The following is a 15,064-nucleotide window of genomic DNA, read 5'->3' on the forward strand; positions in this document are numbered from 1 at the left end:
AGGTTATCTACAATACAGAAGAATAGCAAAAAAAAAACAAAAAACATAGGGCAATATTGTATATATTGGAGTGTAATAAACAGAAATAGAAATCCACTCACAAACCCAAATTGATTGCAGGCATATCAGTGTATGTAGACCTATAGCTTTTGCTTTCATGACTAAAGCATTTACCTAAAATGTCCCTCCTTATAGGTCCCTACATTATAGGTAATAGTGTGCCACCAGGTTTTAATATAAAATAAAAACAAAAATGACTCATGTTACTGACATACATAGATTTATGGAAATAAATGCAAATGTGAAAATATGTCATTGTCACCCCTTTAAAGACACAGCAGAGAACGGATCCCTGTGGACTTGAAATATGCCATCTCTATAGTGTGTATGATGGATTATAGTTCATAACTTTATGAAAACAGATGTAATGAAGTTCTAATGATTGTGTTAATGCAGCAAACTTTAAAAAAATGAACTCTCACTCTTTTCAAGATGAAAGTAAAAGTGGTGTTCACAGATAGAAAGAGGCAATCCAACTTCTGGTTGTGGATGGAGATTATTAAAAAGTAGTGTAGGGAAAAGGGCCCTGATATGTTCAGTGCAAATATTTCTTAGGTAGAATCAGTTAGATAATGGGCAGGTCTATATGACACTACCTTGAAATGTCCAAAGCAGATCAGATGATGGGTTGTCAAAGTTCTCAGGTATGATTTTTAACCAGCATATCCAACTTAAAATGCTGAGTGTGGGTATGTGGCACCTAGAATAGCACAAGTCATGTTGGAGGATCTGAATATTTGCATAGAGATCAAGAGTAAGCACATAGCATGTGGCAGTTTATCAGAGAAAGTTATTTCTGAACCTCAATAGCACCAACATAATTTCTCCAGAAGGTGAGAACAGTTATGCTTTACTCCACACAGAAACATGCAGAATATTTAACCCCTTAAGGACCAAACTTCTGGAATAAAAGGGAATCATGACGTGTCACACACGTCATGTGTCCTTAAGGGGTTAAAGAATGCAATCACAAATAAACAGTAAAGAAACTTTCAATTATATACCCCATGTTTTACATAACTCAGGAGTTAATTTACTTAAAAATAAATTAAAGCAAATGCTTATGTGAATAATTGTTGAAAATGCATGCCAACTAATGCCATATTGAAACAAAAGTTTGATATCAGTAAATAGTTTGTTGCTGAATTGAGTTTCCAAGCTCAGGAACTATCCACTAATCATAGTTTAATTTGCATGTTACAGCACCAATGGATGGATAACTTTCAACAATTGCATTCATGCACAATATATATAAAATAGTATCTGGCAGGCAATAAGACTGCCAAGAAAATCAGGTTTGGGTCACCTATGGTAAAAATGCATTTCCATATAGATAGAATATCCAAATAAATTCTTCAGTCTTCTTAGTGACAAATGTGATTTTTTTTTTTACAGCATTATCTTGCTAAGAACTATATAAGCAGAATCAGTCATGAAATTGATCAATGAACGGACTAAGGAGTTTATTTGAATATCCTATGCAAACACCTGCAAATTGAGCTCCACTGGTCTCTTCTGAATACTGGGTGTACAACAACAGGAATGCATATATAGATGGAATACACAGAATAGAACTGTAACGTGAACCACAATGCTCTCAAGTTGGTAAGTTATATTTTTGTGATTTGCTACACAGTCCTAGTGACATTGTGAAATCATAGTCCAGATCAGACAAGGCAAAGCCAGGGTGAATATGGAGGAGAGATAAAAACATTGTTTAATTTTCTCTTCTCTCAAAGCGTTCTTTAAGCTGACTGTCAGGTGCAAAGGACAGAGCTTGTAACAATGATTGACAGGAAGCTACGATAACGGCACTCAGTTGCCAGATAAAAAGCTGTGGTCTGCATTTAATTTTATTTTTCACACCTCACTAATATGTATTTGTTAAATATAGTGAACATAATAATAAAAGACAGTAGTGAAAATCCTGGCATGTGACAATTCCCTTTTAAGCACATAAAGGTTTGATTAATTTCGCATTATTTCCATGCTTTATAAATTGTTTAGAGAAATTCTGATTGAAGGTCAACTTACATATGTCCTAACCCATTTGTGACAGATAACACGGCTGGATTGTAACATTAAAAGTGATTTGCCTAACCCTTGTCATGAAGGGTTTAAAGAATAGATTATCTGTCTTTCACAGTAGCTCTTTTGCCTTTAAAATCACACAAAAGACCAAGATTATTATGATTATTATGATTAAGGTTATTATGGTGCTTTTTCCCTATGTTTGAAGAAAATATTTTGTTTCAACACAAAATGTCTTTTTTCCTGCGTTTTTAAATATCTTTGAAATATATTTAACCTTTTCTTATCCTTACCATCTTTAAACAGCTGTTAGATTATATGAAGACCAGCTTATTGCTACTGTAGCAAAAGTAATTTACTAAATAAATGGAAATAACGAAACACAGAAGTTAAAAAATCATAGTGGCACTTAAAATGTTTAGGGTTGCTCACATTAAACTCTAACATTGGAAAAATCTAGGGAAAAATAGTTGATATAGAAAAATTCTTCAGCTGAGTTATAGTTACAGTTTGGGTATTTTTGCCGATAAATTTGGTTGCAATTCACTATAATTCAGAGTTTAATTAATAATCCACAAAATTGTGAATTGTTAGGCATTCTGCAAGGAACTACAAACTTTAAAGGGACACTATAGTCAGCAAAACAACTTTAGCTTAGTGTAGCAGTTTTTTGTGTATATCGGATATCTTCCCCTTGAACTTCCATTATTCAATTCACTGCCATTTAGAAGTTGAATCACTTTTGTTATTGTTTATGCACCCCTAGTCACACCTTATCTTACTGTGACTGACACAGCTTGCATGAAAAAAAAATGTTTTAATCAGATGCAACTTATTTTTATCACCTGCTCTGTAAATTTAACTTTAACTACATACAGGTGGCTCCTGCAGGGTCTGTCAAGCTATTAAGGAGCAGGAGATAAGAAATGATAATTCAAACAGAATTTGCGATAGAGGAAGTATAAACATTAGATGACTCTTTACAAGAAGTATTTAGGAAGCTGTGTAAGTCACATGCAGGGAGGTGTGACTAGTGTTGCATAAAGTGATTTCACTCCTAAATGGCAGAGAATTAAGCAAGACTGCAGGGGCATGATCTATACACCAAAACTACTTCATTAAGCTAAAGTGGTTTTGGTGACTATAGTCTTCCTTTAAGGCCAAATACCTGAGCTGGCAACATAGTTGACATTGATAGTTTGTCCAGCTTAGTTATTTTAGCTCAAGTATGCCGTTCCGTGTTATATCACGATTTAATGAATACCCCAGAATGTGATAAAAATTTTTTTGAAAAAGATGCAGTAAGGGGAAAAAATTCTAAAAACACATGTAAAACAAACAAATTCACCTAGTAACCTATAAAACAAGTTGTTGAGTCATATAGCCTGTGCAAGAAATATACTTTAAACTAATAGTACTTATATTTGCATATATCTTTAATGTATAAATAAATATATTTTTGTGGGAATTACACAGAATCTTCTGGAAGTGTATACTTATTGTACATGGTGAATGTGCTTCATCATTGTTTGTAGTGGGGGGAGTTTTATCGCCATTTACAACTCATCTTTGCACTAATGTCATTGTCCTTGCCTTTATATATTCATACTCAAGAAGGCTATGGCATAGCACATTTGATTTTTCTATATTTATTGCTTTGTTGTACAGTGTTTTCTTCTGAATTAAATAAAGTGTGTGTGATTTAGTGCTACCCTGGGTGCTTGTAAAATACTCTATTATCCGCGTATACATACTGAATTATTTTACCAAAGAACATTCAGGAGGAAGATATATGAAATCTGAAAGGACCTATTTTGGGTTATCTTGGGACAGAGTAGAATTTCATAACGTACCAGGCAATATACTGAGTCAGTCTCTCGTAGCTCTACAACAAAAATACATTGGAGGAAGGAAAGTAATCAATATGTCGTTCAGCAGCCAACTTACCAGACAGTGGGAAAAAAAAAAGTTTATTTCAGTCAGTGGGTTAATGTACCAAAGGAGATTAATTGAAAGGCTCAGCCAGGCTCATGATGCAATTCTGTTGACATCACAAATGCCTCATTACATTTGGTTTTGTAAGTGGCAGCCTTAATAAAGAGGTTGGGGGTTAAAAGGAGAAACTAATGATGCGTAAGATCCATGCAGACATAGCATGATAGGAATAACTAGCCGACAGATCTCCCAGAATTCCCTGTCACAAACAATTGTCCTGCCTTTAAGACATAAACTTTAGAGTTTTCTACTTTAATATACTCATATCATACCCGCTTAATGTTGGTGATTACTGTACTGTAGCTTTACATAAATAAATATTTATATGAACATCAGACTGCAAAAAGTACATCTACTAAAAGGTCCCTAAAGTGCATTTATTTACTCCCACCATGGTGTTTAAATAGAATTTCCGTAAATATGATGTTTAATGTTATAGAAATCATGTGAAGAGCAGTATGAAGTCTGTGAATGGTATAAAATCTCACTCAACTGAAAACCAACCAGGAGATGATTTTTTTTTTCTGCTTACTGCTTCACTGCTATCCAACTTATCTCAAAGGTCATATCAGGTCCATCAGCCATTTAGGACATGACAATTCTGGGAGAAGTCATTTAAGAACACTGCATTGAAGTTGACATTAAATGTTCTCGGTGTGAATATTAACCTGATCTTGCAAGTCAAAGTGGCATAATAGCTGATGTCAAACCTAATTATTAGTCCAGCATGGAAAGCAAAGTTTGGGCAACTGATAAAGATTTTCCTGACTCCAGTTAAGTACCTCTTTCCTGATAGTTTATCTTTGCATATAAGTACAACTAATATTGTAGTCAGTCTTCACATGGGGTTAAATGACAAACATGGTCCTACAAAGAATTTTAAAGCAGAAAAAGTTTTACTGTATCAGTTCCCAAGATATAATACTCTTTACATTTTTGCTTTGCAGATAGTTATTTATGATCCAACTGTAATCCACAGATTCTGTAAACGCTCTTCAAGTCTATTAATCTGAGACCCATACATGTTGAGTTTGGTTGGAACTGATCACATTCTTGGGTGTCTGTCCTAAATATAAACACATGCAGGGGGCTATCCACTAAACTGATAATATTTTGGAAATCAAGGGAATAAATACAGTAGCCAAGATGGAAGCATTGGAGAACTTTGTCAGTTTGGCTATTTCAACCTTAAATTTGAAATTCACTTAGAATTCTTGCTCTAGTGAATAATCCTTACAGTCAGACATTTACTCGTATTCCGAAGTTCGTATTATCTCCAAGAACAAGTGGAAATAAATGCCTGTATTATAGATTCTGCATTAGGCTCCCACATCTTTGTGCCACAAAGTGAGTCTCTATGCTAGTGTTTCTTTTCATTTAAAGTCTATAACAAGATAAAACGATTTAACTCTGCAGTAAACCACGTATGTGGAAATCCTTAAGCTGTAAAGTAGAATGTTTACTTGATTTAAAATGAATTCTTTCTTACATTCCACTGCAATAGTACAACTACAAATGCAGAATTTGAAAGCTACTGAATTATACACTTTTAAATCTGCATTTAGTAATGATAAACTGTAGCATACATTATGGAATGTGTCACTGGACCCTGGGCTACACTCAATCAAATTTGACATTGTAAATTAAAGAATAATTGAGAGGAAAATACTACAATGCCACACTTAATGTCCATGATACAAGAACAAAAATAGAGTTATTAAAGTTGTAGCTCAACAACATCTAGGGAGCCACAACTAGCTCGAGATTGTAATTGAATAATAGATTTATTTTTTTGCACGGGAGACAACATTTTGTGAGCTGTTTAAGTAGAAAAAATATTATTATGGTTTGTGTTTATAGTTTTATGTCCCAGGAACCCAACACAATTTCCATTCTGTTCTTAGCATTCATTTGTTTGCATAGACATAGCACATAGGTTGTGATGTGGCAATTTGATGCCTGTTTTAGCATCACTTTTTCTGCTGTTGCAACATGGCTTTGCCTGTCCATATATGGATACTAGAAGTGCTAAGGGCAAGCTAGGTGGCAATTACTCCAGAACTACCCCAATTCTTCTCTATATTTAATCTCTAACTTTCTGTTTGTCTGTAAGACATCCACTGAAGCAGGCCAGTTTTTTTCAGCTTTTCACAGTCTCACTAGATTGCTGAACTTATCAATACTGATAAACAGTTTAATTGACTACTTGAATGGTCCTACAAGTGGCTTAGTTATCAATAGATAACCTATACTCACAAATGTGCTGTAGCCATTGCTCCTGAATTTCTGCCAGAACCCTGAACTGCGTTCCTGCTTTTTTTCACAGATTATCTGGTTATAGACAAAATAAACATTGCACTAAATAGTGATTCCAGGGCATTTTATTCACCACCTATGGGCAAAGCCTGTGTCAGTCTTGTGGGGTAAATAAAGTGGGTCTCAGTGTTGGTGGTGAATACAATAACTTGGATTTACCTTTGAGTGCTTCGGCTATTTATGTTAACTGTACTGGATGTAGTTCTCCAGGTCTGAACAATGGATGAGGGTGTAAATGGCATGTGTCACTCCTCATTTGTTTAACATACCTGGTTATGACTTTGAAGCAGATTCATTTTTAGTCTCCTAATCTCAGTGACTACCATTAGGTAAGGTGGTTGTCCTATACAAGCCCATTTGAGATTACATTCTGAAAATTAAAACCCAAATGTTGTTTGCTGCACAAATTGATCCAGTTACTGGATCAAGTAATTCCCAGGCATCAACCATTTGTTAAAGATATATTAAGACATTAGTACACAATGTCTTACCGTATCTACTTGCTGACGTCCTGGAAACTGTAGAATTGTTGACTGCATTGTAAGCTGTTACTTGCTTTGACACTAGTGCTACCACAGAACCATCCAGCACCTGTAAATAATAAAGATCAAATATTCAGACAAGTAGTCATTAGAAATATGAAAATATGTTACTTGTTTCTTAGAAATACAGAGGGAATCAGAAATCTATATCCTAGAGGTTGTACTCCTATTGATAATTCTCCATTAAAAAAAATAAATAAAAAAAATCTAGTAACAGCTATAGTTAATTTTGCATCTATGGGTATTTTTTGAAAACTATTACTCTGACCTCTTAATTGAGACTTTGATTCTGTGTGTCAAAAGACCTGAAGAGAATCCAAAATTTCTGAAAATGTTACACTATATCAAACTTTGAAATAATTCCGGCAGTGATCTACATACACTTGTTTCTAAAACGTTGTATTATGTAACATTGGGGGAGTAAGAACGTCTCAAGGCATTACATTTACTATGACAACTCATTTTATAAAACTTGCAAAAAGGGGCACAAAGCGAATCAATACCATATGTGAACTATTTTTGTATAAGATCAGTTTCCTAGTATTCATCACTAGAGCATTTACAGTGTCATTACAGAAGGCGACAATGTGTCTACAGAGCATGTAGAGAAGCAAAGCATGTTGTATTTCAGATGATGTGGCCTTAAACTACCAACACCTTACCAACCATCTTACTTTCAGAACGTTAAACCGTATCTAACACCAATAAACATGTGCATAATACTACCATCCATAACTCTAGCACTAGCTCCTAGCCCTAGTAACTGTGGTAGATGTGAGTGCAAAGCCAAAATAATTATGCATTTTAAAAGATTATTTAACATTCTATATTTTATGATGCATAATACTATTCATATGGTATGTCCTCTCCCGGCCACAAAAAGGATCAAGTATTAAACTTCCATTTTATTTAATTACTATATGGGTCTGTAGATATCATTAATGACCATGACTGAAACTAGCCAGCATGAACTTTCCTTAATCAAACACAGCCTATACAAGATTTGGACATCTCTAAACATAATAAAAAGTATATTTAATTTAAAGAGGCACTTGATTGTAAATACACTGAACAAAATTATAACCGCAACACTTTTGTTTTTGCCCCCATTTTTCATGAGCTGAACTCAAAGATCTGAGACTTTTTCTATGCACACAAAAGGCCTATTTCTCTCAAATATTGTTCACAAATCTGTCTAAATCTGTGTTAGTGGGCACTTCTCCTTTGCCGAGATAATCCATTCAACCTCACAGGTGTGGCATATCAAGATGCTGATTAGACAGCATGATTATTGCACAGGTGTGCCTTAGGCTGGCCACAATAAAAGGCCACTCTAAAATGTGCAATTTTATCACACAGCACAATGCTACAGATGTCACAAGTTTTGAGGGAGAGTGCAATTGGCGTGCTGACTGCAGGAATGTTCACCAGAGTTGTTGCTTAAGAATTGAATGTTCATTTCTCTACCATAAGCCGCCTCCAAAGACGTTTCAGAGAATTTGGCAGTACATCCAACCGACCTCACAACCACAAACCATGTGTAACCACACCAGCCCAAGACCTCTACATCCAGCATCTTCACAAGATCATCTGAGGTCAGCCACCCGAACAGCTGCTGCAACAATCGGTTTGCATAACCGAAGAATATCTGCACAAACTGTCAGAAACCATCTCAGGGAAGCTCATCTGCATGCTTGTCATCACCATCGGGGTCTCGACCTGACTGCAGTTTGTCGTCGTAACCGACTTGAGTGGGCAAATGCTCAGATTCAATGGCGTCTGGCACTTTGGTGAGGTGTTCTCTTCATGGATGAATCCCGGTTTTCACTCTACAGGGCAGATTTTAGACAGTGTGTATGGCGTTGTGTGGGTGAGCGGTTTGCTGATGTCAACGTTGTGGATCTAGTGGCCCATGGTGGCGGTGGGGTTATGTTATGGGCAGGCATATGTTATAGACAACAAACACATTTGCATTTTATTAATGGCATTTTGAATGCACAGAGATACTGTGACGAGATCCTGAGGCCCATTGTTGTGCCATTCATCCACGACAATCACCTCATGTTGCAGCATGATAATGCACGACCCCATGTTGCAAGGATCTGTACACAATTCCAAGAAGCTGAAAACATCCCAGTTCTTGCATGGCCAGCATACTCACCGGACATGTCAACCATTGAGCATGTTTTGGATGCTCTGGATCGGCGTATACGACAGCGTGTTCCAGGTCCTGACAATATCCAGCAACTGCCATTGAAGAGGAGTGTACCAACATTCCACAGGCCACAATTAACAACCTGATCAACTCTATGCGAAGGAGATGTGTTGCACTGCATGAGGCAAATGGTGGTCACACCAGATACTGACTGGTTTTCAGATCCCCCCCAGACCCTCCTAATACAGTAAAACTGCACTGAGTCGCCTTTTATTGTGGCCAGCCTAAGGCACACCTGTGCAATAATCTTGCTGTCTAATCAGCATCTTGATATGCCACACCTGTGAGGTGGATGGATTATCTGGGCAAAGGAGATGTGCCCACTAACACAGATTTAGACAGATTAGTGAACAATATTTGAGAGAAATTGGCTTTTTGTGTACATAGAAAAAGTCTGAGATCTTTGAGTTCAGCTCATAAAACATGGGGGCAAAAACAAAAGTGTTGTGTTTACAATTTTGTTCAGTGTAGTTTAGTTTTTTCTTAATTGCGCCTCATTACATTTCCATATAATGAGAAATCATTCTACGCGTTATGGTGTGAATTGCTTAGGATATTTTTAGAAATCTATTGTATATCAATTTAATTTATTATACTCATATAACCTAGTATTTACAACACCTTGCAGTATCAAATCTTCATATATGAATCACCGTAACAAATGCTTTTAATGTTCCATTTTGTTAGAACCATGCAATGGTAACATGTTGATACTATCCCTTGGTTTTATCTTCTGCCCTCATTATTTCTTCTCAGATTGCAATCTTTTACTTGATCTGTTCTTTCCTTTTCCCACACCAACAGTCAACACCCTGACATTTAATTTAGTGGCCAAGCCAACACCGCAGTCATGATTTGCGGATGAAAGACTGGTCGGCTTATCTCCAAATTTATTTGCACTTTAATGAACAGAGGGAGATTTTGATCAGGCTATAAAGCCTGGCAAAGGCAACAGGACAGACAATGCCAGCAGCATGTGGGAGGGAAGCCCTTCGTCATGATTGGCAGCTAGATGACAAGGAAATGTTTTATCTCTTTTTTTAACACAGTGCTTTCCATGCCCCTTTCCCCTCTATTCAGTTCTTGCTTCTATTTCTTTCGATGTTGTTAGATTCTGACACTGTAGCACTGCATGTGTATTTCTATAGATAGAAAGGCTCTGTGACCTTATGAGCTGACCATGTTCTTTTGGCTGCAGCAGAGAGAGATAAGAACAGGAGCCTAACAGGAAATAAACCTTTCTGTCTTTTGGTACTTGACTGTGTGTTCTATCTATTATAGAACAGGGAAATAAAATGATGGCCTTCCAACTGTTGTTTTAAACCAGCTCTCATAACCCTTGGTCCAGGTGCTAACTCAGGAAGATGGGAACTATAGTGTAATAGTATTCAGAGTGTCACATTTATACGGCCCTTTTTTAGATCCAAATGCCTTGCTCTTTTTTAAACTTAAAGTGAATCTTGTTAATGAGCAAGGTCAATCTTTTAAATGTAAGGCAACCAAGATTCACTGCAGAACTGTGCAAACAACCCTCCAGTGAGTTAATATAGCTTCATATTGCTTTTTATTATTTAACAAACCACTCTTGGGAAATTAGAAATCAGGATTCAATGTTACAGAGGTATTTGCATACTGAGACACTGCACATGTAGATTTGCTTCCAAATAGACATTGCTTTGACACTTTGCATGCTAAGCCATTGCGAGCGTTTAATGGCTACTTTCTCCCTGTGCCTATTAGTTAAATGCCTTTTAAGCTTTGGAGCATGTGATTTTCAGTACACCTACGTTAACTGTTCTAATGACATGGAATTGGCAGTTTGAGCACAAGCTAATTGCAGGTAATTATGAGATAGCTTTATATTAGGTAAATACAAGATGACACGTAGAATAAGAAACTTTGTTTTAGTTATTAATGAGTATAGTGAAGTCTAGAAGTATAACTTTTAAACACTGGTAGATTTTTTATGGGTTCCTGGAAGTTTAATTCTCAATGCATTAGCTATACATACTGACATCACTATGTCTATATATATGTCAGATATGTAAATAAGCATTTACAACATTATAAAACCTGTGTTAATTATATTATTATGGTGCTCTGCACTATTTTCATACATACTGAATGTGATTGCAACTTTGAGTTGTAAGCTGTGGATCTCAGGGATACGCGTGCAGTAATGTGTGGTGTACATGAGTGTTATTGCTATATAGCTCTGCCGTATACTAATTCACAAAGCACCCTACTGACAGTCCTGCTCTTAAGGAGGTCTGTGATACAGTCATACACAATGTACATTGTACTCATAGGCGTGCGCACGGGGTGTGCCGGGTGTGCCTGGGCACACCCTAATCCCCGCGGCACGCCTGTGAGTCCTGCAGGAACGCGTGGGAACAATGTTCCCACTGTTCCTGCAGGCACTCTTCCCCCCCATGCCCCCCCCCCGGTCGGGTGCCTGTCACCATCCGCGGCAAGGGAGCTGTGTGCTGTCTGCTCCCTCTCGCCGCGCGCCGCTTGCTGATGCCGGGAGCCGGAATATGACGTCATATTCCGGCTCCCAGCTACTGTAGACAGCCCGCGCGGCGAGAGGGAGCAGACAGCACACAGCTCCCTTGCCGCGGCTGATATGGAGAGAGGCGCCTGCCCCACTGGACCCCAGAGACAAAGTCCACGCCAGCACTCCAGGTAGGGAGGCTGGGTGGACAATTTTTTATTAAAAAATAATAATTTGTGTGTTTGTGAGTGTGTGTGTGTGAGTGTGTCTGTAAGTGTGTGTGTCTGTGAGTTTGTGTGTGTGTTTGCCTGTAAGTGTGTGTGTGTATGTGTGTATGTGTGTCTGTGAATGTATGTGTGAGTCTGTGAGTGTGTCTGTGAATGTATGTGTGTGTGTCTGAGTATGTGTGTGTGAGTGTATATATATATATATATATATATATATATATATATATATATATATACACACACACACACACAAGTGTATATTTTTTTTTGGGGGGGGGATCTTGGGAGAGTCCCCACACTTTATTCCCCAGGAATAAAGTGTGGCTCTGCTCTAAGCCTCCATGGGCCGGCGGGGAGATCAAAGATCTACCTCACCAGCCCACAGCAGCATGGAGGGAGGCAGGAGAGGACCCGGGGAGCTCTAGACAGAAGCTCTGCCAGGTTCCTCTCGCGAGATCTGAGCGGTGCGGCGGCAATGCTCAGATCTCGCGAGAGTGAACTCTAGCCCCGCAGGCTAGAGTTCACTCTCCCTTGGACCACCAGGGATGGCACCTGACATCAAGGATCCCCCCTCCCTACATAAGGTAAGAATGGAGGGGTGTTATTTACTAATCTGCCCCCACCTTCACAATCCCCCCAAACATACAGCTCACACACATACAGCACCCACACACACACAGCACCCTAACACAAACAGTGCGCACACACAGCACCCTCACACACAGCACACAAACAGCACCCACACACACCGCACCATCACACACAGAGCATCCTCACACACACACACACATAGCACGCTCACACACACAGTACACTAGCAGCACCCTCACAAACACACACACACACAGCACCCTTACAACACACAACACCCTCACACACAGCACACTAACAGCACCCTCACAAACACACACAGCACCCTCACACAAACAGCAGACTCACACACAGCACACTTACAGCACCCTCACACACACACACCACACAAACAGCACCCTCACACACACACCACACAAACAGCACCCTCACACACAAAGCACACTAACAGGACCCTCACACACAGCACACTACCAGCACCCTCACCCACATAGCACACTACCAGCACCCTCACACAGCACACACACAAACAGCAGTATATGTATGTGTGTATATATACATGCGGCGTGTGTTTGTGCTTTAGGGTGCACACCCTAATGCAATAGGCTGCGCACGCCTATGATTGTACTGATGCAATGGAATAACACATTACATTTGGTATAATTGCTTAAAACTCTGTGATATAATTGTATACACTGCTTACTCCTGTAAATTGTAATACTGCATGGCTCTGACATTTACTTTATTTTACTTACAACTTGCATGTGATGTATACTTTATTGGATTTATGAAGCTCTGTGATGACTGCTTGTGCATGCCAAACATTCTGAACTCTAAGAAAAGGTTTTCAGAGGAAGTCCAGATCAGGATTAACCATTAGGTGACCTTAGGCAGCCGCTTAAGGCCCAGGACTGAGACAGGAGCCCTGAAACCATGAATTTGCTTGGCTCCATTCACAATCACTATGTGATGAATGTAGGGAGTGGCCAGCTGGTAACTCGCCTAGAGTCTTGTGGGATCTTAATTCTTCTCTGAAGATGTCAAATGTATGCCAGCAACTGACAAGTCATACTTTTTTTGGGGTAAGAGTCTTGTAAAAGACTCACCCTAAAAGAGAGGCAATGTATATAATTCCTTAAAACGTCAGTGCTTTATATTGCGATTATCCTATTATCATTTTCACTATTAGGTACTAGATATATAGTTAGCTATAGCTCACATAAAATATATAAAACTTTTAGTTTGCATAAATAAACTGCTGTTCAGAGTTGCATAAAAAAGACATAATGAATGCTGTTGCCAGACTTATTTTTCTCATTCTGTTGCTCCTCTTACATGTCATCTCTCTGCCAATTATTACTTTGACTTCCTTATAGGATTCAATTAAAAATATTAACGCTTAACTACAAAGCTTTCAACAGTGCTACCCCCACTACACTAATTCATAGATACACCTCTACTTTGTCTCTCTGTTCTGCGGGTGACCTTCTCTGCATGCACCTGTACCTCTAACTGGTCCGTACAGGACTTCTTGCTGGAACCTCTACTCCTCTGGAACAGACTTCCTACTCCCATCAGACTTCCCTCTAATATTCAATCCTTTAAAAAGTCCCAAAAAAGGCCCCCAGAACAGCCGATGGCCTCCCAGGGTAACAGTTATCTCTCATTCTCTTCCACTCCCATTCACTCTCACCTTCAAATCCTGCTTCTCTCCTACCCTGTCGCTTGGTTTCAATCCCTAACACTGCCCATCCAATTGTTTTTTTATACCTCACCTCCTCTGGATTGTAAGCTTGTTTGAGCAGGGTAATCATCAATTTCCAGTTCCTGCCAATGTTTGCAATAGGTTCTTATTTGTTGTTAAATTTCTACCTTTATAATATTGCAAAGTACTGTGGAAAAATGTGGGCACTATATAAATGTCAATAATAAAAGGATTGGATAGATAACAGGTATTAGTAATGAATTTCATAGCATTGCAGAACTGCTAATTAAAAGCGATTCTGCTTTATATAAGTGAAATGGAATGTAAAAATAATGTATATTTGAGGGTCTAATGCCCATAATCAGTGGTACATTTGAACTAAACTACTGTACACTATACAGGATTCAAAGATAACGGATAATTAATGTTCCTTACTGATCACACTGAGCCATCTAACCCTTCTCCTAATTGTAGAAAGTATGAACAAGTTTTTAATTCAAACTGTATGGGAGGAGGAACACGTCCATAGAATTTCAAATGTTCTTGCAGATATTTAGTTGGACTTACAGAAACACTATATTGTTGGAAATACAAAACTGTATTCCTAACACTACAATTTTCTTCTGCCTCCCCTCCCTGGCAAAAGGGTTAAAAAAAAATTGTATTCACTTACCTGATTCCAGCACCGAAAAGAAAAAAAAGACTTTCATACAGTAACAGGAACAAACATAGTACAAAAATAAAATGTTACACAATTTTTATTGCTTATCTTCTCGTTGACACCTGGCACAGTTGTAAATTGTGCTATTTTTTACTAAATGTGTATGTCAGAAAAGGGAGACTTTGACTAGATAAAAGAGGATAAATTGGACAATATGTATAAAGAGC

General features: G+C 38.1%; 1 protein-coding gene across 1 annotated transcript in view; it reads right to left on the reverse strand.

Annotated features, from left to right (window-relative positions):
• The window catches only part of PLXNA4 (plexin A4), a 673,785-nt gene that overhangs the window by 47,892 nt on the left and 610,829 nt on the right, over window positions 1-15,064 (reverse strand). Inside the window, exon 27 of the mRNA XM_063448298.1 lies at window positions 6,894-6,993. Coding sequence (XP_063304368.1) covers window positions 6,894-6,993 — 100 coding nt within the window. The remainder of the gene's footprint in view (window positions 1-6,893; window positions 6,994-15,064) is intronic.

The sequence above is a fragment of the Pelobates fuscus genome, chromosome 3 (genome assembly GCF_036172605.1).
Source record: "Pelobates fuscus isolate aPelFus1 chromosome 3, aPelFus1.pri, whole genome shotgun sequence".
Lineage (NCBI taxonomy): Eukaryota > Metazoa > Chordata > Amphibia > Anura > Pelobatidae > Pelobates > Pelobates fuscus.